The sequence below is a fragment of the Leopardus geoffroyi genome, chromosome C1 (genome assembly GCF_018350155.1).
Source record: "Leopardus geoffroyi isolate Oge1 chromosome C1, O.geoffroyi_Oge1_pat1.0, whole genome shotgun sequence".
Classification (NCBI taxonomy): Eukaryota; Metazoa; Chordata; class Mammalia; order Carnivora; family Felidae; genus Leopardus; species Leopardus geoffroyi.
The window spans coordinates 92,892,968-92,920,161 of record NC_059328.1 but is presented as its reverse complement, the minus strand read 5'-3'; the positions used below and the strand labels follow the sequence as shown (position 1 = coordinate 92,920,161).

At 37.2% G+C, this 27,194-nt stretch overlaps 1 protein-coding gene across 6 annotated transcripts in view; it reads right to left on the bottom strand.

Annotated features, from left to right (window-relative positions):
* Nucleotides 1-1,643: 1,643 nt before the first annotated feature.
* The window catches only part of GPSM2 (G protein signaling modulator 2), a 47,219-nt gene continuing 21,668 nt past the window's right edge, over nt 1,644-27,194 (bottom strand). For 3 of the 6 annotated variants that reach the window (XM_045478500.1, XM_045478503.1, XM_045478502.1), the window contains 10 exons: nt 26,750-26,873; nt 26,526-26,641; nt 23,835-23,990; nt 22,608-22,716; nt 21,299-21,428; nt 18,729-18,799; nt 14,292-14,468; nt 11,612-11,771; nt 10,535-10,752; nt 1,644-2,414 (listed from right to left, as the gene is read on the bottom strand). In XM_045478500.1, coding sequence (XP_045334456.1) covers nt 2,187-2,414; nt 10,535-10,752; nt 11,612-11,771; nt 14,292-14,468; nt 18,729-18,799; nt 21,299-21,428; nt 22,608-22,716; nt 23,835-23,990; nt 26,526-26,641; nt 26,750-26,873 — 1,489 coding nt within the window. In that variant the 3' untranslated portion in view covers nt 1,644-2,186. Of the gene's footprint in view, nt 2,415-3,232; nt 3,422-10,534; nt 10,753-11,611; nt 11,772-14,291; nt 14,469-18,728; nt 18,800-21,298; nt 21,429-22,607; nt 22,717-23,834; nt 23,991-26,525; nt 26,642-26,749; nt 26,874-27,194 lie in introns of all 6 variants that reach the window. The other 3 variants (XM_045478501.1, XM_045478504.1, XR_006712571.1) reach the window with 2 other exon arrangements.

The window sequence follows — 27,194 nt, the reverse complement described above, 5'->3', positions numbered from 1 at the left end:
TTTGTGAGTTCAAGCCCTGCATGGGCTCTGTGCTGACAGCTCAGAGCCTGGAGCCTGCTTCAGATTCTGTGTTTCCCTGGCTCTCTCTCTCTCTCTCTGCCCCTCCCCTGCTCATTCTCTCTCTCCCCCCCTCTGAAAAATAAACATTGAAAAAAAAGCCTCTTTGAGGGCCAGACCTGTTCATGCTAGTTGGGAAATATGCACCTAGGGTGGTTAGGTGTCCTTTGAGCTGTGATTAGACTCTAAAGAGTATCGAATGCCTCAGGTGACAGACTGTAACAATGAGAGTGGAGTTAATGCTGTTTGAACTCCTTTTTATCAATCTAAAAACGAGTGTAAAAAATTAAAATTTCGTCTTTGTATTCTTTCATTACAGATAACTGTTGGGGGATGCAGTCCACTTTGACAGCTAGCAAAGCAACATACATTCAACTGCTGTCGAATGACAGCAAATAGGGAAGACTAAAGCAAACTGAACAGATCAAGGGCAGTCTAGAACTTGGAGTAATAGGCTTGTTTATCGTCCAGCTCATATTTATCAAAATCAAGAATTGTAGCAACAGGCTTTTAGGAGAATCAGTAGGGTATACAGCTTTTTAAAGTAGTTTTTAAATGGAATAATGAATGTTTACAGGCTCCTAACTACAGTATACACAAAATACTTATTTTACATTATTGTGGTTTGGTATGCTGTCTTTGCTCATTGAATATGCTTATAAGAAAAAACCCATGATTGGGGCGCCTGGGTGGCGCAGTCGGTTAAGCGTCCGACTTCAGCCAGGTCACGATCTCGCGGTCCGTGAGTTCGAGCCCCGCATCGGGCTCTGGGTTGATGGCTCAGAGCCTGGAGCCTGTTTCTGATTCTGTGTCTCCCTCTCTCTCTGCCCCTCCCCCGTTCATGCTCTGTCTCTCTCTGTCCCAAAAATAAATAAACGTTGAAAAAAAAAAAATTAAAAAAAAAAAAAAAAACCCATGAAACTTACATACAGGTTTTAAAAGGACGCTATCTAGGACATTATATCCTATATATAATATATACATCATAAAGTGATCCAGGTGTTAACAGAGTACTTTTGACAAAATTTGATCTTAGAACCAAGAATACTTTTTTTTTTCCTGAGCCTTTAATGTGACTCCAGATCAAGTAACTTTCTTCTGTTTTATTTTTGTGAACATTGGCCATTTGGAGAAGTGATTCTCACTGCCCATCAAGTCACCTGAAGGACTTTGAGAAAGGACAGAGGCCCAGAGCCCCAGATACCATCCCAGCTGTGCAGAATCAAAAGCAACCTGAGGTGAATGAGTTCTGGGTGTGGGCATTTGCATTTTACAATTCAGCCTTAGCCTGTCCCATCCTTGCTGTCTTCTTTTGCTAAATTTACTTCCTGTCATGTCGTATTGTGTACCCTTGTAAACTGCCTTCAGTTCCTGAGATGAAGGGAGGCTTAATGACGACTGAGAGCTTAACCTAGATCTTTCATACTTAAATTTTGTGAGTTTTCATGTGTTCTCTATTTTCATGGCCTAGGTTCTTGATACAACCACAGGAATTTGGGGTTTTTTGTTTTTTGATATTAGGTCTTAAACAGTATTTTGCAACAGAAGATATAATTTTAAGCCACACACACTTTAAAATTCAAGGGTCCAGAACATGCTAAAAGTTTATTTCTTAGAGTTGTTTTTATAATGGGTTTGAACTAATAACATACTGAAAATAGGATTTTTAGCAGAAAAAAGATCTAGATTCTTTTAATAAAGACTATATAACTTTTTTACACATTGATCAAGTATATTATTGTTTACTAAACAGCCTAATTTCTTACTATATCCACGGTTCAGTATTTAAAAAATGCCATCATCAATTAAAAGTTAAAAAAATTATCACTTTACAAACACTACGGAAAGGAATCTAAAAAGTTGCCAAAGAACACAATCCCAAGCATTATTCAAAAAAGTTGATGAAGCACCTTGTATAAGACACCTCCACCCTGAAACAAGTGAGTGTCCAGAGAAATGTGAATTAATGCTATACTATTAAAGGTTAAATATTTACATCATTCTAAAAACATTTTAAGCTGTATTACAGTGCTATAATTTCTCCTTTTAAGGAAAAAATGAGTTTCCCTGCAGTGTTCTGAAAGGAAATAAGGTCGTTTAAAAAAAAAATATCCGTAATAACTAGTGGTTTATTTTTTTCCTGTATTTTTAAATTCCAACAAAGCATTACTTTGCAAAATGTCTTTCAGCCCAAATTCAGCGTCTCTGTTTTGATCTCTTTGTAAAAGAACTCTCTGTTCATCCATTCTTTTCGCCTGAGAACGTAAAATCAGGCTAAAAAAGTCCTCGTCTGGTACTGTTGGTCCCTTTGTGGTGGCAGGTGGTGGAGCACATCTTTGATCATCTAATCTGGACCCCTGAAAATTTATGAGAGAGAGATTGAAACACAAATATTGTAGGGAAGGAGAACACCAGGTTACATTATGTTGTCATCACAAGAAAAACATTTTTTTTTTGCCTTGTCTCAGAAATTTAATCTTTAGACCTGAAACCTAATAAAACCTTTTCAAAGACTTACATAATCAGAACATAACAAGTACTATGTAGAAGTATAGCCATAACCTCAAGACTTTGGTAAGATTACTTAAGATACAAGGTCAAATCTTACATAATCGGCATTGACAACTTACCAATCCTTAGAAATACAATGTTATATCTAAAACCCCTGCAGCACTACTGTGTCAGGTCAGGGGTCAGCAAACCATAACCTGCTGCCTGTTTTGTGCATAAAGTTTCCTTTCCATTTCACCACAATACTCATGTGTCTACTAATTACGAATTAAGTGTGGCTGGCAGAGTCCAGCAGTTGTAAGGGCCTGAAAAGCCTAAAATATTTTCTATGTAGCCCTGTACAGAAAGTTTGCCTCGCCCTATCTTAAACATTTAAATCTGTTAAAGAAACAAGCCAGATTTTTTTCCTTGAAGTTCTAACTTCTGATTCTTCTTTTAGAAGTACATTACAAATGTTACCCATCAAATAAAAAATATAAGCATTTAAATGTGTATAGTATAGTATTTGATATTGTAGCTCCAGAGTGGGACTGTGACAGCTGACATTTGAGTGCCTACTATGTTGCTGGGCACCGTGCATTTATATGCCTTAACCTTTCGCCCCACAGCCAGCCCTGTGACTCTCAGTGGCCGCCTTGTCAGCAGCCCCCCACCACCCACACACCTGGCTCCTGCTTCTTCATTTCTCTTGTCTTTAAGTTGGGGTGATTTCATTGTCCTCCAATTCATCCAACACTTCGGTACTTCACACCTTAGACCTCCTCTCCTCTGGTCTCCAGTCTTCACCTCTGCCTTATCCATTAAGCTCCCATCATCATAGGCCAGACTTGGTCATTCTCAATAACTGCACTGTCTTGAAAATCAGGATTTCAAACATCTCATGTTGACTGCCACCTCCAATTTTCCAGATCAGGCTAGAGAGTACTCCCCCAGGAATTTTTTGTTAAATTGTGGTAAAACAGAATGTTTACCACTTTAACCATTTTTAAGTGTACTGTTCAGTATTAAGCACATTCATACCGCTGTGCAGTCATCAGCATTATCCATCTCCAGAACATTTTCATTCTGCAAAACCAAAACAGTAGCTCCCATCCTCCCCTCTCCAGCCCCCGGTAACCACCATTCTTTGTCTCTGTGAATCTACTTTGCCTCATGTGAGTGGAACTGTATTTGTCCTTTTGTGACTGCCTACTTCTCAGCATAATGTCTTGAGCCATGTTGTAACCTGTGTCCGAATTTCCCTCATTTTTAAGGCTGAAAAATACTCCATTGTACATGCACACCGCATTTTATTTATCCATCTGCCAATGGGCACTTGGTTGCTTCTACCTTTTGGCTATTGTCAATAATGCTGGCTGCCTGAAGGTAGGTGTACAAATATCTGCTCATATCCATGCTTTCAACTGTTTTGGGTATATACCCAGAAATGAGATTGATGGATCATATGGTAGTTGTTTTTAAATAATTTTTTGAGGAATCACCAAACCATTTTTCATAGCAGCTCCTCCATTTTGTATTCCCACCTGCAGTGCATGACAGTTCCAATTTCTCCACATCCTTGCCAACTGTTTAATTTTTTTAATGTTTATTGTTTAGAGAAAGACCAAGCATGAGTGGGGGAGAGGCAGAAAGAGAGAGGGAAACAGAATCTGAAGCAGGCTCCAGGCTCCAAGCTGTCAGCACAGAGCCCTACCTGGGCCTTGAACTTGTGAACTGTGAGATAATGACCTGAGCCGAAGTGGGATGCTTAACTGACTGAGTCACCCAGGCACCCATTTTTTTGTTTTTTGTTTTAATGGTAGCTTCCCAATGGGTTCGTGAGATGGTATCTCATTATGATTTTGATTTGCATTTCTCTAATTTGTGATGTTGAGCATCTCTTCCTGTGTTTATTAGCCATTTGTAGATCTTCTTTTGAGAAATATCTATTTGGATTCTCTGCCCGTTTTTGGAATAGGGTTTTTGTTTCTTTTTTTGTGGTTAAGTTTTAGAGTTCTCTATATTCTGAATTAATCCTTTTATTGATTATATGTTTTGCAAGTATCTTCTGTGGGTTGCCTTTTTACTTTGTTGATAGTGTCATTTGATGTACAAAAGTTTTAAACTTTGATCAAGTCTAGTTTGTCTATTCTTTTGTTGCCTGTGCCTCATAACTAAGAAATCACTACCAAATCCATAATCTTGAAGCTTTCCTCTTATGTTTTCTATAAGTTTAAAGTCTTAGCTCTTCCATTTAGCTCTCTGATCCATTCTCAGTTTTTACATATGGTGTTAGGTAAGGGTCCAGCTTCATTATTTTGCATGTGGATAGTTTTCCCAGCAGCATTTGTTGGTGAGATTCCTTTCCCCATTTAATAGTCTTGGCACACTTGTGGAAAATCATCTGAAGACACATTCAAGGATTTATTTCTGGGCTCTCTTTTCCATTGGTCTATATGTCTGTCATCATGTCAGTACCATACTGTTTGATTACTGTAGCTTTGCAGCAGAATTTGAAATCAGGAAGTGGGAGTCCTCCAACTTTGTTCTGCTTGCTCAAGATTCAGTTATTTGGGTTCCCGTAAGATTCTATAGGAATTTCAAGATGGAATTTTCTGTTCTGTAAAATACCTTATTTACATTTTGATAAGGAATGCATTATGTGAATCCATAGATTACACTCTGGGTAGTACTGGCATTTTAACAATATTCCCATTTATGTAATTTCTTTCAGAAACATTTTATAATTTTCATTGTTCAAGTCTTTCACTTCCATGGTTAAGTTCATTCCTGCTGATGCTGTTTTAGGAAGGTTTTCTTAGTTTCCTTTTTGGTCTGTTCACTGTTAGTGTATGGAAACACAACTGATTTTGGGATATTAATTTTGTACCCTGTTATTTTGAATTTGTCTCTTAGTTTTTTTTTAACGTTTATTTTTGAGAGAGGGAGCGAGCGCGTGAGTGGGGGAGGGACAGAGAAGGAGGGAGACACAGAATCGGAAGCAGGCTCCAGGCTCCGAGCGCTCAGCTCAGAGCCCAACGCGGGGCTCAAACTCACAGACTGTGAGATCATGACCTGAGCTGAAGTCGGACGCTCAACCGACTGAGCCACCCAGGCGCCCCATGTTTCTTAGTTCTAACAGGGTTTTTTTGTTTGTTTGGTGAATCTTCAGGATTTTCTGCACATAAGACTCCTTTCTGAACAGAGATAATTTTACTTCTTTCCTATCTGGATGCTTTTTCTTTTTCTTGCCTGATTGCTCTGCTCGAACTTACAGTACCATTTGAATAGAAGCGGTAAAAAATGAGCATCTTTGTCTTTTTCCTGCTTTTAGAGTAAAGCTTTTGTCATTTACCATTGAGTATGATGGTAGTTATAGGTTTTTCATAAGTGACTTTATTGCGTTGTGGTAGTTTCTTACTATCCCTAGTTAGTTGAGTGTTTTTATCATGAAAATGTGTTGAATTTTGTCAAATGCTTTTTCTGCATCAGGTTAGATGATCAGGTGTTTTTTTTCCCCCCTCTTTCATTCTATTAATGTAGTGTATATATTACATTGATTATTCCCTTATGTTGAACCATCCTTGCATTCCAGGAACAAATTCCACCTAGGCATGGTGTATAATCTTTTAAATATGCCATTTGATTGTTTGCTAGTATTCTATTGATGATTTTTGTATCTGTATTCAAAAAGGATATTGGACACATAGTTTTCTTGTAGTTCCTTGTCTGGCTTTGTTATCAGGGCAATATTGGCCTCACAGAATGACTTAGGAATAGAAAGTATTCCCTTTTTTTCAGTTTGGAAGAATTCACCAGTGAAGCTAGCAGGTCCAGGGCTTTTCTTTGTTGGGAGGTTTTGATTACTGATACAGTATCCTTATAGATTATGAGTCTATTTTCTATTCATGATTAAGTCTTGGCTGATTTTGTTTCTGGTTATTTGTCCATTTCATCTAGGTTATCCAACTTATAAGGATTCACAGTATTATCTAAAAATTCTTTTTATTTCTGTAATTAGAAGTGATGTCCCTACTTTTGTTTGTAATTTTAGTAATTTGAGCCTTTGTCAGTTGTGTTAAACCTTTTAACTAACCTGCTTTTGGATTTGATTTTTTTTTTTTTTTCTGTTCCTCATTTCCTTCTTTCTGCTAGTTTTGGGTTTAGTTTGTTCTTTTTCTAACCCCTTAAGCTATAAAAAAGTAGGTTGTTGATTTGAGACATTCCTCTTTTAACATAAGCATTTGCAGCTCTAAATATCCCCCTGAGTACCGCCTTCCCTACATCCCAAGGTTTTAGGATATTGTATTTTCATTTTTATCAGTCTCAGGGTATTTTCTAATTTCCCTTGTGTTTTCCTCTCTATCCACTGGTTAATTTCCACAAATTTGGGAATTCTCTAAAGTTTTATTTATGTAGAGAGAGACAGTGTGACCCAGGGGAGGGGGAGAGAGAAAATCCCAAGCAGGCTCCTCACCTTCAGTGCAGAGCCCAGAACGGGGCTTGAACCCACAAGATCATGACCTGAAATGAAACCGTGAGTCGGATGCCCAACCAACTGAGCCATCCAGGTGCCCCTCCTTATTACTTATTATTTTAACTCCATCCTGTTGTGGAGATGTGGAGAAGATACTTTGTATGGTATCTAATCTTTTAAAATTGTTGAGACTTGCAGCACCTGGGTGGCTCAGTTGGTTAAGCATATGACTTTGGCTCAGGTCATGGTCTTGCAGTTTGTTGAGTTCCAGCCCCATGTCTGGCTCTGTGCTGACAGCTCAGCCTACTTCGGATTCTGTGTCTCCCTCTCTCTCTGCCCCTCTCCCACTCATGCTCTGTGTGTGTCTCAAAAATAAAACTGTTGAGAATTTGTGGCCTAACATGGTCAATCCTGGAGAATGTCCCATATGCATTTGAGAAGAATGTGTGTTCTGTGAGAACTAGCTGATTTATTGTGTTGTTCATCATCTGTCTGGTTGTCCTACCTATCACTGGGGTGGAGAGCCTTGAAATTGCCAGCTATTTTTATAGAAATATCAATTTCTCCCTTCAGTTCTGTCAATTTTTTCTTTTCTTTATGTTGATGGCCTGTTACTAGGATTTCAGTATTTTTTTTTTAATGTTTATTTGAGAGACAGGGAGGGAGACACAGAATCCAAAACAGGCTCTGAGCTATCAGTACAGAGCCTGACACAGGGCTTGAACTCACAAACCATGAGATCATGACCTGAGCCGAAGTCTGATGCTTAACTGACTCAGCTGCCCCAGGTCTTTGCTATTAAAGCCACCAGGATTACTGACAGTTGTCACTTCCATACCCTTCATTTTCCTACCTCCTTTCTTAGATGCAGCCTAGGTTCCAAAGTCCATTATTAAAATCATTTCCTGGCATGTGCTTCTCTCCTCCTCCATCCTAGTCTATCAAATTACTGACCCTGATTAAATCTCTATCCTTAAGTAGCTGGTTATGCCTTGAGAAAATACACCACTGTACTTACTTTAGTGACTGTGAACTTCGAAGGAGTCCTCAGCGTAGTTCAATAATCCTATTACTTTTTGCTGGTCAACATACTTTCAGTTTCTCAAAGTAACTATGTTCTATTCTCTTCAAAATTACAATGCCCCAACCCCAATCTCTGTTAACGGCCCTACTTCTTACTTTGCTAAGAAAAGAAAAACCAGAGAATTCCTACCTGCACCTACCTCCAAATTTGTACACACATACTCTGCTGCATCACTGGTTCCTCCCTCTACTTGATCATTTACATCAGCAGACATGAGGTATTAACTCCCCAAATAAGAAAAAAACCAACCTCTATATACTTCATCTTTAACTCTTTGAAAATCCCTTGAAAGTTTTGTTTACTGTCTCCCCTTTAACACTTTCCATTTTCTCAACCCCCTCAATCCTTTGTCCCCATCACAGTATCTTTCAGAATGACTAATAATCTCCACATTGCCAAAGCTAGTAGATCAGTCATCATCTTACTTGGCTTTTCAGCAGTGTCTGACACAGTTGAACATTCCTTAAAACATTTTCTTCGATTTGCTTCTACCACTCTCCAGGCTGACTGCTGCTTTGCTGGCTCATCTTCCTCTATTCAGTTAGATTTTGGAATGCTCAGGGCTTAGTCCTCCTGTTTCAGTATCTATTCTTTAGGTAGTATCTTCCTGGGACTTTAATACCAGCTATATGCTGATGACTCCCAAAGTCATTTCTCTCTGGGGCTATAGGTTTTTTGGGGGAAGGAGGGGAGAGTAAGTATGCATGAGCCTGGGAGGGGCAGAGACTGCGCCGAGTGTGAAGGGGGCTTGATCTCATGACCGCAAGCATCACAACCTGAGCCCCCCAGGGGCTCCAGATTTTTATATCCAGTTGTCTACTCAACATCTCCACTTAAATAACCTATTTATGTAACTCAAATTTACATACCGAAAGTAGAACTCCTGCATTTTCTTCCCAAACCTGTTTCTCCTCTCAACTTCTCTATTTTAGTAAACTGCACCATCCACTGACAACAGATATTCAAAGCAAAAAAGGCAGGAGCCCTTCTTGATTATTTCTTATACCATCTGATTTATTAACAGGTCTTGCCAATCAACCATAACTTCAAAATATATCCCTGTTCTGACTGCTTATCATCACTACTACTACCACCACACTAGTCAAAGTCATATCTTTTGCCTGAATTACCACATTGGTTTTCAAGCTGGTTCTCCTACTAACAGCCTTTGCCACTCCACATGCTTTCAGCAGTAGACAGGATGATCTTTCAGACCCTCCAATGTCTTCCTATCACATCTGGAACACAAGACCTCATCATGGCCTATAAGATCATAAGATCTAGGCTGGTTACTTCTCTATCCTTATCCCCTACCACTCTCCCTTACCCTTTATTTACTCCATGCCAGTCACATTGGCCACCTTGCCATTCCTTGAACCTGCTAAGCTTTTATATCCAAGAAGGGACTTGTCTCTGCATAGAATGCTATTTCACTAAATATTCACATGGCTATTTCACCTTATTCAGATCTCTGTTCATCTGTCAACCCAAGAACATCTTCCCTAACCACCACCACCCCTGGCTACCCCACCCTTTTATCTGGCTCTAATTTTCTTTATAGCAAGTATCAGTACCTGTCATATAGTATCTATCTCTACACGCGCAGAGACTTACTTATTGTCTCTCCCATTAACACATAGGATCCTTTAAAAGCAAGTACATGGCAGGGCACATGGGTGGCTCAGTTGGTTAAGCATCCGACTCAGGTCATGATCTTACAGTTTTGGGAGTTTGAGCCCCATGTTAAGGCTCTATGCTGACAGTGTGGAGCCTGCTTCAGGTTCTCCCTCTTTCTCAAAAATAATAACTAAAAAACTTTAAAAGCAAGTACGATATCTCCATAGTAAGTGCTTAGTTTTTTTGCTGAATAAATGAGAGGTTGGTAGTACGTATCATCATCTCCTCTTTTTATGGATGAAAAAACAGACACAGAACTAGGGTCAGGCAGTGGAAATGTCTCTTTAGTGAAAATAAGGATTATTTTTCTCATGGTCGTGTTCAAGCCATCTGAGGTATTCCTTAACCATTGTGGCAAATAATTATTAAAATAAAAAATGAAAGCTATCTCATTTCTCCTAAAGCTCTCAACAGCATAAAGGGCCCCAGCTAGACTCTCCCCATATTAATCACTGGTTGCTCCCGATACTAACATTCAGGAAAGCGGGGCTCTTTTCTAGGTCTCCTCCCAATGCCCTTCAGTCTCCTCTCCACCACAGGTCAGAGAGAGGCATCAGCAACACCTTACCTTACCACCCAAAATACAAAATAAGAAGCTATCACAGGGATCTATAGTGTCTAAAGGATCCCTGAATGATAAGTGTGTCCCTAATACAAAATGAGCCTTTCCCAAATTATAATCAAAATACTGCCAAAGCTCTCAACAGCATTTGAGCTACACACAGACCAACAAAAATATGCATACATACTTGACATTTTACAAGGATGTCAAAGAAGTCTTCATCAGGCTCTTTGTTGTCATTAGTCATCAAGTGGCCAAGTACGGACTTATTGTTGTTTTGTGTCAGACGAAGCCCTGGCAAATTACTGAAACTGGCCCTTTGGTCATCGAGACGACGGCTCTGTGAGCTGGCAAGAAGGTCTAAAAACTCATCTGTGTTGGGGGACACCACGGAAACAGACGGTGCTATGAACAGGGGAAAAAAGTCCCAAACATTATGAAAGTATTTAAGCATATTTTTAATATACATCTAGTTCTTTCTGCCTTTTTCAGTCCCAACATCCACTGCCTCCTGCTTTAGCTCTGAGAGGCTGGGGCCTGACCAGATGGGCAGGGAGGGAAGAATAAATCCCAGAATACTTCAGGTGATTCACTTGGAGGTTATTCAGATTTGACTATCTTTCCTTTTATCAACCACCTGCTCAAAATGTAACTTTACAAGATCTTGGGCTAGATTTCAGAAGGTAAATAATCTCTCTTACATAATTTCTCACGTGAGGATGAATGAGACTGTTTTTATTCTCTGCCCTGCATGGGAACCACTTAGCTAACTTAAACTATTGCTGCTAAGTCCTGGTCTACAGAGGAAATCTTCTGGTAGCTGAAAGAGAAAATCTTAGGTAATCCATTTTAGACCTTTCTAAGGCTCAGGCAGGCCTTAGCTTCAGCCTGAGTTAGAGGTTCCTCTTCAGTCCGTCTTGGCTTTTCTTTTTAATCCAGACAGAAAGCATTTGTCTTTTACATAGAATTATAACTAAATTTTTTCCTATTTTTAAAGTTAGATTTTTTTCTTCCTCCAGTCCCAAAGAATCTAGGGAGGAAATATGATATAGTTAGTAGAAAGTACCTGGACTAAAATACAGATAAACCTAGGGAAACCGAAACAAAACCTTGTTTCGAACTGAAGAAATACCAGCATTTCAGATACACCTGGATTCAGGCTCATTTACTGTACCTGCTCTGATGAGAACTAAACTCTCAGAAAGAAATCACAAGAATATCAAAGGGAACTACTAAAATTGGGGGAGAAGCACAGATCACTCACCTTTCATCATCACTCGAGGTGGAGTGGAAGAAGCCGCAGCTGAAGCAGTCCCGCAGCTCTGTTCTTGTAAGCAGCACCTCTGATCATCCATCCGATTGCTCTGAAATCGGCTTACCAGGTCAAAGAACCCTTCGTCTCCAATAATATCTGCACCGATTTTCTGAAATATTGAGAGAAAATCTGAATATTCCAGCATTATCATGAGATTAATGGGACAATATCATGATATATATGCAAAAGGGTTAAGATTAAAAATTGACACTTTCGGGGTGCGTGGGTGGCTCAGTCGATTAAGTGTCCAACTTTGGCTCAGGTCATCCTCTCGTGGTTTCAGTTCGAGTCCTGTATGCAGCTGTCTGCTGTCAGTGAAGAGCCTGCTTTGGGACCTCTGTCCCCCCCCCCCCCCCCCCCCAAAATAAATAAACTTTAAAGAAAAACTTACATTTTCATTATAAAGAATTCAAGATGGCAACCCTGGTAATCAAGTTATTTTAATCCAATTAACAAAAAGCATTTCTAGTTATTTTAGTTTTTAATCTCTGTATTTCCAAGGCTAAAGAATAATGAAATGTACCTCAAACTGCTCCAGATATTGAATGAATTATGTAAATATTAGTGATCCCAGGCTCAAAGTTTGGTTCTAAGATTCTACAACAGAATTTAAAAGTAAACTAAGAACTGAAAACTAAGAAAGCACACTGATTTCCAAGATCCTTTATTATATTTACAGATTTGAAGATCTTGAAAAAAATGTGAACTTCAAATAAATGAGTATTTGAGGCAGAGGGGAACTGGTCATACTTTATTTGGAAGGCTTCAAAGCTTAATATGACACATGCAATGTTTAATAAAAGTTTCATTCTTCACAATGATGTAAATATTATAGTAGAGATACATATATATATAATGTCCTAGGCCTCAGGAAAAAGGCAGAACTAATTCTTCAGGGAAATAGGGGAAACTGGTATTTGAGTTGGCTCCTGAAGAATGAATAACCATTAGCAGGGCAGATATGTTTCATACTGATTAATGTGCAATTCCAAAGGTCTGTAGTATTCAGTGGATTAAGAACTGAAGGGTTGGGGAGGTGAAGAAGGAAGAAGCTGCCAAAACAAGGGCCTCTGTGTGATATACAAGTTATACTGTGTGAAATAAGAGAAGCACTGGTAACAATTTTAAACAGAAATGGCGCCTCCAAAAGGTTGCAGAAATTACGTAGGGAAAGAGATCAGGTTCAGGTGCCTATTCCAAAAATCTGGCTAAGAGATGCAGTACTGCCCTAAGAACTAAGACACAGTAGCAGAGGTTTATTTTCAAAAGGTGGGGGTGGGGACAGATCTAAGGGATGTAGGGATTGATTGGATATGGTTAGGGGGAAGGAGTCTAGAATGACACCTAACTTGGGTGACCGAGTACATAGCATACATAAAGGAAACAGGAGGGTTTGAGAGAGTACAGAGATTGCAGTACAGTACATGCAATCTGAGGTTTGGGATTAAATATATACATAAGCTATAGTAAGATGTATTAATCACTAACAAGACTTTCCTAGGTGCAAAAAAGGCTCAAATTCAAACTTCTAAACATTAAAACACAGGAAGGGTCCAGAAGTGGACGTTTTTCAGTTGAGCTAAGTGGGCTTCGTTAAAACCTGAAATCTTGAACAAAGGGTATGCCTTTGAGATCTGCTCTAGGTCTATAAAAATATTCCTGAGCCATTTTTATATACCCATAAAGTTTCCTTTTGTTAGTCATACACATAAAAAACTGGTAAAAATCAATACAAAAGACACTACCAGGGTACAGATATGATGGGATGCTGACAAGAGGACCAAGAGAAATTGGTCAAAAAAATAAAAGACCAGCAGTTTTTCCAAAAGCTCTCACTGAGGGGTGCCTAGGTGGCTCAGTCGGTTGAGTGTCCAACTTCAGTTCAGGTCATGATCTCATGGTCTGTGAGTTCGAGCCCTGCGTCGGGCTCTGTGCTAACAGCTCAGAGCCTGGAGCCTGCTTTGGATTTTGTGTTTTCCTCTCTCTCTGCCCCTCCCCTGCTTGCACTCTGTTGCTCAAAAATGAATAAACAAAGAATTTAAAAAACTCTCATTGGAAAATGGACTTGATAATTGGAAGTATCATCTTTGTAATTTATTTTGGTTCTTTTATCAGAGTGTAGGGTAGCTAGATTAGAGATATTCCTGATATTTTCTTATTTCTAAATATTTTAAGTTATATTTAATAAGCTGATTCCTGTGATCATTTTTCATCAAAGCAGTTTTTAACTGTTATAATTTCAACATAAATAGAAGTTGATGCTAGCAGATACTATTTTAAATCAGCATTTTAAAATCCTTGAACATATGAATTTAATTTGTTCTAACTTCTACAATGAAAGGAGTTTTACTAGGAGACACTGTAGTAAACTAAAAGGTAGTATTTTTGTAATTAGTGACAAATAATTACTGTCCAGAGCAGTGAAGCAACATATCCATGAATGGAGTAATTACAGTTTCTAGCTTTGAAGAAGACAGAAAAGATAGGGAAATAAGGAAGACTTCTTTGAATAAAAAAGATATTTTATATTAAATGTCTAATATAATTTATCAAATATTCAGTATGAATACAAGAAAACTAAAATGTAGGTACTCAAAGCAGAATACTCAAAAACTTATTTCATACATACCCTCTCAGAATTTGGAATTCGATTATCAATGGAATTACTGGCATCTTGGAGAACTTTAGTGGAGGAATTAGTTTTGCATTTTTTCCCCTTCAATCTGTTGACAAAGAGCAGCTTCGCAGAAGGTTTGGCAATAAGAGGTTTTTGTTTAGCAAGAATTTCACTGTTCCAGTTCTGTACCTACAAAATTATAAACAGATATGGAAAACAGGGCATGAAAAAACCAAAGCTATTTCTGGTTTTCTATCATATTAACCTGCCATTGCCACTCCTCTAGTGTGGGGTGCAGCTAGATCTCTTAATAAATTCCTTTTTGCCAGTATATCTATTTTCAACAGCTTGTACCAAATGCATACTGTGAATTTTTCATCACCAAAACATTAAAATGGTGACTTTTAGGAACTTAAGAGTAAGAAAACAGGGGCACCAGGGTGGCTCAGTCAGTTAAGCATTCTGACTCTTGATTCTCACTCAGGTCATGATCTCAGAGTTTGTGGGATCAAGCCCCCATTGGGCTCTGAGCTGATAGTACGGAGCCTGCTTGGGATTCTCTCTCTCTGCCCTTTCCCTGCTTGTGCCCTCTCTCTCCCTCTCAAAATAATTTTTTAAGAAAGTAAGGAGTGCCTGGGTGGCTCACTCGGTTGAGCATCTGACTTCAGCTCAGGTCATGATCTCACAGTTCATGGGTTGGAGCCCCACATCGGGCTCTGTGCTGATAGCTCAGAGCCTAGAGCCTGGAGCCTGTTTTGGATTCTGTGTCTCCCTCTCCCTCTGCTCCTTCCCACTCACACTCTGTCTCTCTCTCCTTCAAAACTAAATAAGCAAAAAAAAAAAATTAAAAAAAAAAACAAAGTTTGCCAAAATCCCATAAAAATATGAAAGGTCAAAGAGCAAATTTTATTCTGGATGTGAGTTAATTAACCTGTTACAACTGGAAATTCTGGATATATGTGGAATTTTTAACGGTATAAATTAACATCTAAGCCATACAGCAGTAATTTTTTTTTGTCATTTTTTGTTTTCACTAACTACTAAATTCTCAACAGGGAAAACATCATTTATATAGGTCTAGACCTGGTTTAAATATACTTAACCTCTAAACAACAGACTCAATATAACAAATATTTACTGGGGGTTGTGGGAGGGGGGATGGGCTAAATGGGTAAGGGGCATTAAGGAATCCACTCCTGAAATCATTGTTGCACTATATGCTAACTTGGATGTAAATTAAAAATAAAGTTACTAAAAAAACCCCAAACCCTAAAATAGTAAGAATGACTAAAAACCATAAAAAACAAAAAACAAATATTTACTGAGTGGAAAGGAAAAACACAGTATGTATAGTAGCTACATGACATTTGCAGCTTTAACATTCGGTCTTAAGTGTTTGTAAGTCCAAAGGTCTATAAAGTTACATCACATGAGACACAAATTAGGATAAGTCTTGCCCTGAGGCTATTGTACCTGAGTGAGAGGTAGCTAGTGAGTGAACAAGCCAGCTATCTGGGTAAATTCTGGGTAACAAATAAAGTTTGTTTTATTTTTTTCCCTCTGTTCCTTTTCTCATACAGGTGATAAGGAGAAACTATTTGTTGGGGTGGACTACAGGGTCTATTGACTGGAGAAAAGTAAACAAGCCCAATTATTAGAACATAAAACTCAGGGTGCCTGGGTGGCTCAGTCGGTTAAGCACCTGACTCTCAATTTGGGCTCAGGGCATGATCTCATGGTTTGTGATTTGAGCCCCATATTAGGCTATGTGCTGACAGCCTGGAGCCTGCCTGGGATTCCCTCTCCCTCCCCCTCCCTCACTCATGCTCGCTCTCTCTCTTAGAAATAAATAATAAACTTAAAAAAAAACCAAAACATAAAACTCTACCTAAATCCCAAGTGGAAATGTGAAAAAAAAAAATTTTTTTTTAATCTTTATTTTTTAGAGAGAGACAGCGTGTGAGCAGGGGAGGAGCAGAGAGAGAGTGAGACACAGAATGCTAAGCAGGCTTCAGGCCCTGAGCTGTCAGCAAAGAGCCTGATGCGGGGCTCAAACTTGTGAACCTCAAGATCACGACCTGAGCCGAAGTTGGACGCTCAACCGACTAAGCCATCCAGGTGCCCCAGAAATGTGAAAAATTTTTAATGTTTCCTATATACTTATTTGGACTTCTCAACAAAAACACTGAAGAATACAGACTGGAACAATGTCTTCAAAATTATGTAGGAAAATTATTTCCAATTAGTAATTCCATAGTAAGAATTATCAGTCAAATGTGAGAGTAGCAAAAAGGCATTTTAAGACATGTAGGGTCTCAAGAGTTCCCTTCAACTGTGTTCTTTCCTAAGAAATATCTTTAACACAGAATCTCCTTTTTTCTTTACATATGCTTCTTAGGTTGGTCGAGAATAATGAAATAATGAATCGCAACTTTATTATGAGGGAAAGAAAACACAGAACTAATTCCAAACATATTTTAGAGACAAAACTTTGCCATTATTTGGCTCTTGGAAAATTAAAGGGTTGAATCTAGTCAGCTTCTTTTTTTTTTTTAATTTTTTTTTAATTTTTTTTTTTCAATGTTTGTTTATTTTTGGGACAGAGAGAGACAGAGCATGAACGGGGTAGGGGCAGAGAGAGAGGGAGACACAGAATCGGAAACAGGCTCCAGGCTCTGGGCCATCAGCCCAGAGCCTGACGCGGGGCTCGAACTCCCGGACCGCGAGATCGTGACCTGGCTGAAGTCGGACGCTTAACCGACTGCGCCACCCAGGCGCCCCAAATCTAGTCAGCTTCTTAATGAAATCTATTGTTAGTACCACTTCAGAGCTAGGCACAAGGCAGCAAATTAATTTTGCTAATTAGTAGGTTCCTACAAGAAATAGGAAAAGAGACCTAAATTGACTTAAAAGGTGTTTGTTTTTTTTCTCTTAATAATTTGCAGGGGTGCCTGGGTGGCTCAGTCGGTTAAGTGGCCAACTTTGGCTCAGGTCATAATCTCAAGTTCATGATTTCAAACCCCAAGCCAGAATCTGTGCTGATAGCTCAGAGATTCTGTATCCCCCTCTTTCTCTGCACTTCCCCTGCTTGTGCTCTGTCTCCCTCTCTCTCTCTCAAAAATAAACATTAAATAAATAAATTGCAGATTAGCCTAATTAATTAATTAATTGCAGATTAGTCAGATTTGCAAACTGACAAGATAAGATGTAGACAGATATCTGGGGAAATCACAAGTCCTTCAGGAGTTAACTAGGATTTCTGAAAAACTTTATATATATCTGGCTGATTTGAACTTATGAAAACTTTTCCCACAAAAAATGTCAATATTAAAAAATCATATGCCTATTATAATAGGGCAGAAAAATGTTTAATAACATGGAAATAATATTAACTACACATTATAAAATATCTATAAAATATTAATATTCACATGAAAATGCAAGATGAATAAATACCAAAATATTACTTGTAGTTACCACTGAGGGTGGGATTACTGATAATTTTAATTTCCTTGTTGAAATTTTCTGAAGTTATTATAATGAACCTATTTTATAAAAAGTATTTTAAAAAATATACCATAAAAGAACAACAGCCTGCTTTAACAATGTAAAAATTAAAGGTGGAAGAAAGGACCTAGATTTCTTTTCTTCACTAATCTTTTCCCTGGGTGGGGGGATGGGTGAAATAGGTGATGGAGATTAAAGAGTACACTTAGCATGATAAGCACTGAGTAATGCACAGAAGTGTTGAATCACTATACTGCACACCTGGAACTCCCATAACACTGTATGTTAACTACACTGGAATTAAAAAACTTAATAGCAAATTATAAAAGAAAAAAATAACTTTTCTAATTATAAAGTCCCTTCTCTGTTACTGAAAACAAAAGCCTAAGGAAGATGCATCTTGAATAAACAGTTGTTAGTGAAGAAAATGCTTTTAAGAAATGCAGCCAGAAAAACTAGCTTGATCATACATATCACTTACCTTACTAATAATGTTGCTGTTACTTAGTTGGGGGAAAAAAAAGCTTCCTAACCCTTTAATTTTCCCATTTAAAAAAAGTAATTAAAAAAAGTAATACACGTACATGTTAAAATGTTCAAACAGTTCAAACTAAAACTGTGTACAAAGTATCTCTTCTGAGAGATCCACTCCTTTTCCCAGAAGCAATTGTTATTTTTATTAGCAGGTTTCTTAGAGATTCTTCCTGAAATGTTTTAAGCATCTACAAAGGATATAGATGCATAATGCTTCTCTTAAACAGATGGCAGCATATTAGGCACATTCTTTTTAGACTGTACTTTTAAAAAATTCTTTTTAAAGGAAAATTTTAAAGTGATACCCATACAACACAAGGTTTATTTAAACTATTCATGTAAGTTAAAAGTTACTTAAATATTTGATTATAACAGTTCAAGAAATTTAAAAACCTAAAGGCTGCCAACCTTTTCTGGTGTTAACTTCATAAGTTCCATGTTTTCCATACTGTGTCGGCGTCCAAACTTCGGGCGTGCACCTTTGTAAAAAAAAAAAAAAAAAAAAAAAAAAATCAAATACATGGGGAAGTCCTTAAGACTACAAATTCAGCATGATTAGGTTATTCAATTTTAAAGTCTGTTACACAAGCCCATATGGAAGGAGGAAACATACAAACATGTATTTTTTTAAGAATAATAATTTTCCATACCAACTACATAAAAATAGAATATACACTCCCTCTAAAATGCTTTGATGTAGGGAAGTTACATTTTGGTTGGAAACTAACTTTGGTTACTGACATTACCCCTTAATTTAGAAAAGGCATTTTATAATAACTGGTTTTATACTATCCACAGAAACTCTTAAAAGAAAATGAGAAGGACAAATCCCGTATGATCTTATAGTGGAATCTAAAAAGAAAAAAAACAACCCGAACTAGGAAGAAAAGAGATCAAACTTGTGATTTGCCAGAGGCAGAGGATTACAGAGGGGGAAAGGAAGAAGGTGGTCAAAAGGTACAAACCTCGGGTTATAAGGTAAATAAGTACTAGGGATAGAACGTACATCATGATGACTACAGTCAACATTGCTGTATGACACTTAGGAAAGTTGCTAGGAGGGTTTATCCTAAGAATGTTCATCATAAGAAGAATATTTTTTCCCCTTTTGCTATCTGTATGAGAAGATGGATGTTAACTGAACCTACTGTGGTGATCATCTCACTAGGTATAAATCAGGTCATCATACTGTACACCTTTAATTTACAATCATGTATGTCAAATATTTCTCAAACTGGAAAAAACACAAATTTAAAAAAACCACTAAAATGATTATAGTAGGGGAAAAAACAAACTGTAGGGTAGTTTAAGTAAGTAAAAACCAGTCGGTTAAATGTCCGACTTTGGCTCATCATCTCATAGTTCATGGGTTCGAGCCCTGCATAGGGCTCTGTTTTCAGCATGGAGCCCGCTCCAGATCCTCTATCCCCCGCCTCTCTATGGCCCTCTCCAGCTCATGTTCTATCTCTCAAAAATAAATAAACATTAAAAAAAATAATAAGGGGCTCCTGGGTAGCTCAGTCGGTTGGGCATCTAACTTCAGGTCAGGTCATGATCTCACGGTTCGTGAGTTCAAGCCTCGTGTCAGGCTCTGTGCTGACAGCTCAGAGCCTGGAGCCTTCTTTGGACTCTGTGTCTCCCTCTCTCTCTCTCTCTCTGCCCTTCCCCCACTCACATTCTCTCAAAAATAAACAAACAATAAAAAAAATTTTTTTAATTAAGTAAAAATCCAAGGAAAAGGCTTTAGGCCTTCAATTTTAAGGTAAGAATCAAAGTAACACCTCTAGTTCTATATTGTTACTCATATTCATTTTAAGATCACATTAGATGAGAGATTTAATGCTGACCAGGAAACATGTTAAATAAACATAAACATGGTCCTCAAAAGTTTTTTCAATAAAGTTAGCATTGAATATAGAGAAATATATTTTCATATCCATTTTCACATTTTCATACCCATTCAATATTTTAAAGATTAAGCAATATTTTAAAGGCATAAGGAATATATGATACCTAATACCCAGCTTAACAAATAAACCACTATCAACATATTAACTCCTCTGTGACTCTCTGAAAATGTGCCTCCTCCTCCCTATAATTTTTTATATTTTCATATATTTCATGTTTCATCTATATATTTACATATATGTAGATCTCCAAGCAATTTAGTTTATTTTATAATAAATGCTCTCATACTGTATATATCATCTAACTTGCTTCCTTTGAGAAACTTTATGTTTGTGAGATTCAGCCAAGTTCATATGTGTAGTTTAATTTTGACTGCCATTTTAGGACTAGGAAATTCTTTATCCATTCTACTGGGGACAGAGATTTAGACTGCTTCTTATTTTTTGTTATCATAAGCAGTACTATTACAGAAATTCTTGAAAATGTCTCTTTCTCTTAGTGACACGAGCAAGTGTTTCTTCCAGTTTGGATATCAGTGGTATGTAACCGGCAGTGGAAATGCCAGATCGTATGCTCAGTACATCCTCAACTTTACCAGAATGTTGCCACATTGTTCTTGAGAGTAAACACATCTCTATCATCGTCAACACTGAATGAGAGCTTCCATTACCCACATTTCAATACTGGTATTATCAGACCTTTTAATTTTCATCTAAGAGATAACCTTAGAAATGAAACAAGAGCTAAACAAAAATCAAATATGTAAAAAACATTTGAATCAAAAAGAATAACTAAACAATAAAATATTTTAATTTTGTCATCAAACATTTATAAATTTGAGTGACCCTATAGAAAATAATCATACCTTTACCATTCCTAAGTTCAAGATAACAACCGTAAAATACCGTATTCTATAGTGATACATCAACAGGACTATGGTAAAGCAAAAAGGTATTATAAAAATTTGAGCTTCCTAAGTTATATATTCTCTCTGGAGATGGTTAACATGTGATGAGTAATTTACATGTAATTGAGGATAAAGAAATTGGGTTTGAAGACCTGTTACTTACCATGCAAATTGTTATCAATTTCAATATTTTCAGACATTATTGAATTATTTGTGCTGTAGCTCAGACCAAGAACCATTTGAAGATCTGAGAGATTCAGTCGTGCTGTTAGTTCACCACTTCTATCCCCAACCTACAACCAACAAGCATTTATATTTTAGAGTAGTATTTAAAGACAATGGTGAAGATTAGCTGAAAATGTTATGAACCTAAAACTGGAAGAAAATAGAAATGAAAACAGTTCTATTAGAATTAAGAGACTGAATGAAATGGGTTTTTCCAATAATAGTTGCTTTAAAGAAAAGGGAAGCTTCTAAAATATGGCAATAGGAAAGCTGATTACATTCTACCAATACTTCCATTCTCTAAATACTAATTGCTCTTAATCTCTACAATCATATTTAATAATAACGTAGGTTATTCTGTGACACATTAAGTTGCCAACACATGAATAAAATTTCCTTAGAATATTGTTTCCATACCATAGTAATAGTATCTATTAAGCCAGCAATAGATATTACACTAGGCACTTTTACATACACTATCTCTAATTCTTATAATGATTTGCAAGGTAGATGTTATTCTTCCCATTTTACAGATGAGAAATGAGGTTCAGAAAAGATTTCCACGCTCAAATAGCCAGAAAGCAGAACTGGAACAGGAACAGATAACAATCTTTTTTTTTTTTAATTTACTTTTTTAGTGTTTATTTATTTTTGACAGAGAGAGAGAGAGACAGACAGACACAGAGCATGAGCGGGGGAGGGGGCAGAGAGTGAGGGAGACACAGAATCCGAAGCAGGCTCCAGGCTCCGAGCTGTTAGCACAGAGCCCGACGTGGGGCTCGAAACTCACAGACAACGAGATAATGACCTAAGCCGAAGTCGGACGCTCACCGACTGAGCCACCCAGGTGCCCCAGGAACAGATACAATCTGGATTATAAATCCTCGATTATAACAACCATGTTAAAAAAAAAAAAAAAAAGACAACAACTACAACAACAAAAAAAAACCCGTTTTTTCTTTCCATACCATGCTACTTTTCCATGTAGAGACAGGAGGCATATTTTAGTAATCTTTCCATTCCCCTATGCCTGGTCTTACCTTCCTATCTTCCTACATCAAAGCCAATGCAAACAGACCTCTGATCTGTATCTCAAAATGCTTTGTGCAGTTTTTATGCCAAGGGAATAACATAGATTTATTACTAGGTTATACAGGAGAAATCCAGAGAAATAATAGGGCTTCCCGCCCCCCCCCCCGCTAATTTGTGAATCACATAGCACAGACAGCCATTTTTTAGTTACATACCTCTCTTGAAATTTCCAAGTGCTTTTCAGCAAAATGCATTGCTTGATCATGATTCCCTAGAGCTGTGTATGCATTTCCTAAGCTCCAACATGCTCTTCCTTCACCAATTCTACAAAACAATTCAAAGCTAACATATAGTTATATGAAAGGAGAGCTGTGTGTAGAATAAAAGCTATTTAGCAGTAATTAATGGTATAAACAATGTTTTGGATTTGTTTTTTTAAATATATGAAATTTATTGTCAAATTGGTTTCCATACAACACCCAGTGCTCATCCCAAAAGATGCCCTCTTTAGTACCCATCACCCACCCCCCATCAGCCCTCAGTTTGTTCTCAGTTTTTAAGACTCTCTTATGCTTTGGCTCTCTCCCACTCTTGGATTTGGTCTTTCATATAAAGAACATACTATCACATCACTGGAGACATATTAGAATACCCAGATAATACCAAACTCAGAGTCAAGCAAAAAATGAGAAACATCCTTTTCAAACATACAATTTATTATAAAATAATAAAATCTAACAGGTCTTCTAGTTAAACTGCCCATTTTCTTTCCATGACAGCCCTACCAGGTAATCATTCAGTCCAGGTTTGAACACCACTGGGGAGAGAGAATGTACTACCTCTTGAAGTAACATATTTCATTTTGAACAATTACAGAAAAGCAGTTCTTCATACTGAAGTAAAAATCTCTTTCTAAAGCAAACATCACAGACTAAATGCCTGCACAGATTCTGTTTTATCATACAGTTTTTTATTTAAAAAAAATAGCCACCAATATTTAAAAATCAGAAGATTTCAAATAAAACTCAGGACTTCCAGCTTCTCTTGAAAACAGAGGAGTACCTGGACATTACAGACCCTTGGTCCTGCCTGGCATCAGTTAGCTGGAGCTGAGTAACAGCTGTCCCCTTATGCTGGGCCTTATCTCTAAGATCACCACAATTCCCACACTGTTCTAGTCAGGAGGACCTTTGCAGGCAACCGAGTTTGTGACCTACTTATTGATCTTGGTTCAAGGCTACATGGATCATTGCAAACTCCTATGACATGCTAGCCCTTCAAGCAGTAACGTACAGAGAAGGTAACTAAAACAGAAGAAATTCCTTAAAAAAGAATTAAAAAGAAAACAAAGGAAACAAACTTAAAAACAAAGGAAAAATTCTAAGGATTCAATAATGCATCTATATTTTACTATAATTATAGTAGGGAGCTGTATAACTTACCTATCATTTAGCTCTTGAGCAATTGCTAAGTGCTTCAGATGATAATCGATGGCCTTTTCATAGTCTTGAAGCAAAGTGTATGTGTTTCCGAGACTATAGCAAGACTGTGCTTCTACAGCTCTGTCTTTAAGCTGTCGAGCCAATAGTAGTGTCTTTCTAAAAAAAGAAATTAATTCTTACATAATGATCATTTTTATTTTTGGCTATAATAATCATAAAATAAAACACTCATTTTTCTTCCTGCCTCTAAAGTAAATTTATTTTAGAGTTTAATATCTCATACTTTCCCCATTACTTTCAGACAAAATGAAGTTGTTTTGGAAACACAAAAACCAAATCTAGACTCTCAGAATAAATTTGAGAGCCCTATTAAATATTCTTCAGAGAAAAGGAATACTGACACAAGACCAAGTGTCTCTAAAAAAACTATCCAAGTTGTAGTGGCAATAGCTTAAAAGTAAGAAAATTTTGTCCACATAACCTCTCTTTTCAATTATACTGTTGTCTTTCCATTTTGTCAAAATTCAAAACATAGTACTCAAAATTCTAATGTGTAGAATGTGTACAATCGGTAGTCACTGATTCATGAAAAATATTAAATACCACATTTAAACATTAACCAGATTCTACCTAACACACATTGAATCAATGAGAACCTAGTGTCCAGTTAAGAGTGTGGACCCTAAAGTTAGAATGGGTTCAAATCCCAACTTTGGCAATTATTAGCTCTGTCACAGGGCAAGTCACTCAAACTCTCTGTTTCCTCGTCTGTAAAATGGGGAAAATACCTCACAGGGTTTTGTGAGGATGAAACAAATTAGTATATATGAAGTGCTTAGAATGGCATCTTGCTCACAGGAGATGGTAACAAATGTAAATACTGTTTTGATTATTATTATCAGCACTTAAGCCTACAGATGCTTTAGATCCAGTAACTTAAATGACTCCTACAGTTTCTGCCAAATAGTACAAATACTTCATGTGATTTATAATTACACAAAAAATAGGTATATGATAGATAATATACTTTTAAGCAAACAAGCCTAAAATTTTATATTTAATGGTGATACCTTCAAAGCTGTCACCTTGGGAGACCACACACTTATTCTAACACTGCCTCCTCTCAAACATTTTTGCAAGACTTCTGGAATTGCTTTGAGGTCCTGGAGTATTTTTCTGGCACACCATTATTCTTTGACGATATAATTTGTAAATATTCAGAAGTCCTTCTGGAACAAATTCAATTGCTAAAGTAGGTTTACCAAACTGCTACTAACTACTGCTTTCTATCCTGAAGGATAGCGATTTAAAACATTAAGATAGCCTTCTTGTGCAGTCCTGAAAGTTCTGAGTTTTAGCCTGCTTATGGAGAGGGCAGCGGGAAGAAGTTTCATTACTTCATACTCCTGTTCTTTACTCAAACAGCCACCATCCACTTTATTGCAGAACTTTTAAGTATTTAATACAAGTAGATCATCTATTAATTAAGACATTTCCATGTCTTTTGGCTTTAAAATATAAGAAACTTTTATATTTAAAATCAAAATATAGGGGTGCCTGGCTGGCTCAGTGAGAACAGCATCCAACTCTCAGGGTCAGGAGTTTGAGCCCCACGTTGGGTGTAGAGCTTACTTAAATAAATAAAACTTAAAAAAATAAATCAAAATAAAATCAAAATCAAACTACGTATTCCTTATATAGTAATGTATTTTATTTAGGAGGATATCTTATATCTAACTAATCAACGAACAAATATTAACCATTAGTCAATGTTTAAAGTAGGGTGGGATGACATTCTAGTTTTTAAGATGGACCTAAAGCAATTTTACCTTTTGTTTTTAGATGACAAACTATCCCAAACCCTCTCACACTGGATTCTTTAACAATAAAATACAACTCAATCATTGTATCTTTGGTTCAAACTGGCTTCTGCCTAAGGTCTATATGGGCCTTCAATCCCCACTAATTAGAGAAAACTCCAAACTAGAAAGCACAGACCAGACAATCTCAAACAGTCTACACTTTGCTATTATCTATGTGTCAAGTCTATTGAAAGACCAGAAAGACCCTTCCCAGAAGAAGCTAGGTTTGCCAACTCCTCAGGCAAGTGAATGGGGGCCTCAGTTTATGGTGAGGATCAAAGATGGGCAGGAGAGGGTGGGTGAAATGTTCAACACGAGGGTACAATGGTGGAGAAAAGAATTAAGTGATCACTGATGAAAACTAGGTCATATTTTTGTTACCAGACTTTCTTGTGGCTTTTTGCAAACACATAACTGGGTGAAAAAAAGCATATAAATATACATACCCCACACACTAAACAGGTTTAAAAGACTTTAAAAGTTTAGAATTTCATTTAAAAACAGTTTTAAAGATAAAAACTAACAAAAATATAAAGGAGTCATACTGCTATGATTGAATCAAAGGTACAATATTTATTTAGGACTATGTGCCACGTCCTATGCAAAGTAAATGCTTAATATATTCTTTCATTCAATCCTCACAACAATCCCAAAAGCATTGTCCGTTGCTTTTGGGCATCATCCATTACAGATGAAGAAACTGAGGCTTAGAAGTATAAGTTCCTGCTGCTAGTATGTGCAAAAAGCAAGTTTTAAACCCAAAGTCTATGATTTTATAGGACTGCATAACTATTCATTTTACATTTATCTATAGAAATATTAGACTAACTTGTAGTATTCAGAGGCAGTTTCAAATTCACCAAGAAATATATATGCATTTCCAAGGTTGCTATATGCTCTTCTTTCAGCTGCTTTATCTCCAAATTCTTTTGCAATAAGGAGACGCTGAAACAGAAAATTCTAGTTAGATATAGCTATAACAAAACTAAAGAATAATCACTATTCAGAACACTGATGGGGAAAATGATCTGGCCTCAAAGCCTTGCACTATACCTGTTCATGGGCTATAACCGCATCCCTGAAGTTGCCAAGGAGGTAATGTGTGTTTCCAAGATTTCCAAAGGCACGTCCTTGGGCTGCTCGGTCACCCAAAGCAGTCACTAGTGATAAGTTTTCCCTAAATGATAACAAAAGTTGTGAAAAAATACGTTTGAGAAAAAAATGTATTGATTTAATTTACAAATCAAATTCTTATCAAAAAAATTTCTAAGCTTACAGTCATAGTGTAAATTTTAGAGGTATATGTATGATGGAGGATGATTATGGGAAATAAATGGGAACACTTTACTGAACCATTCAGGCAGGTTTCTGTCCAGAGTCAAGGACAGAGTCAATCTTGGAACCGTTACAGCTAAGAAGTTCTATGAAATTCTACTGATAAAACTAAATTTAGTCCAAATAGTTTAGACTAACGATTGATATTTCTTGTTTTTGCCAC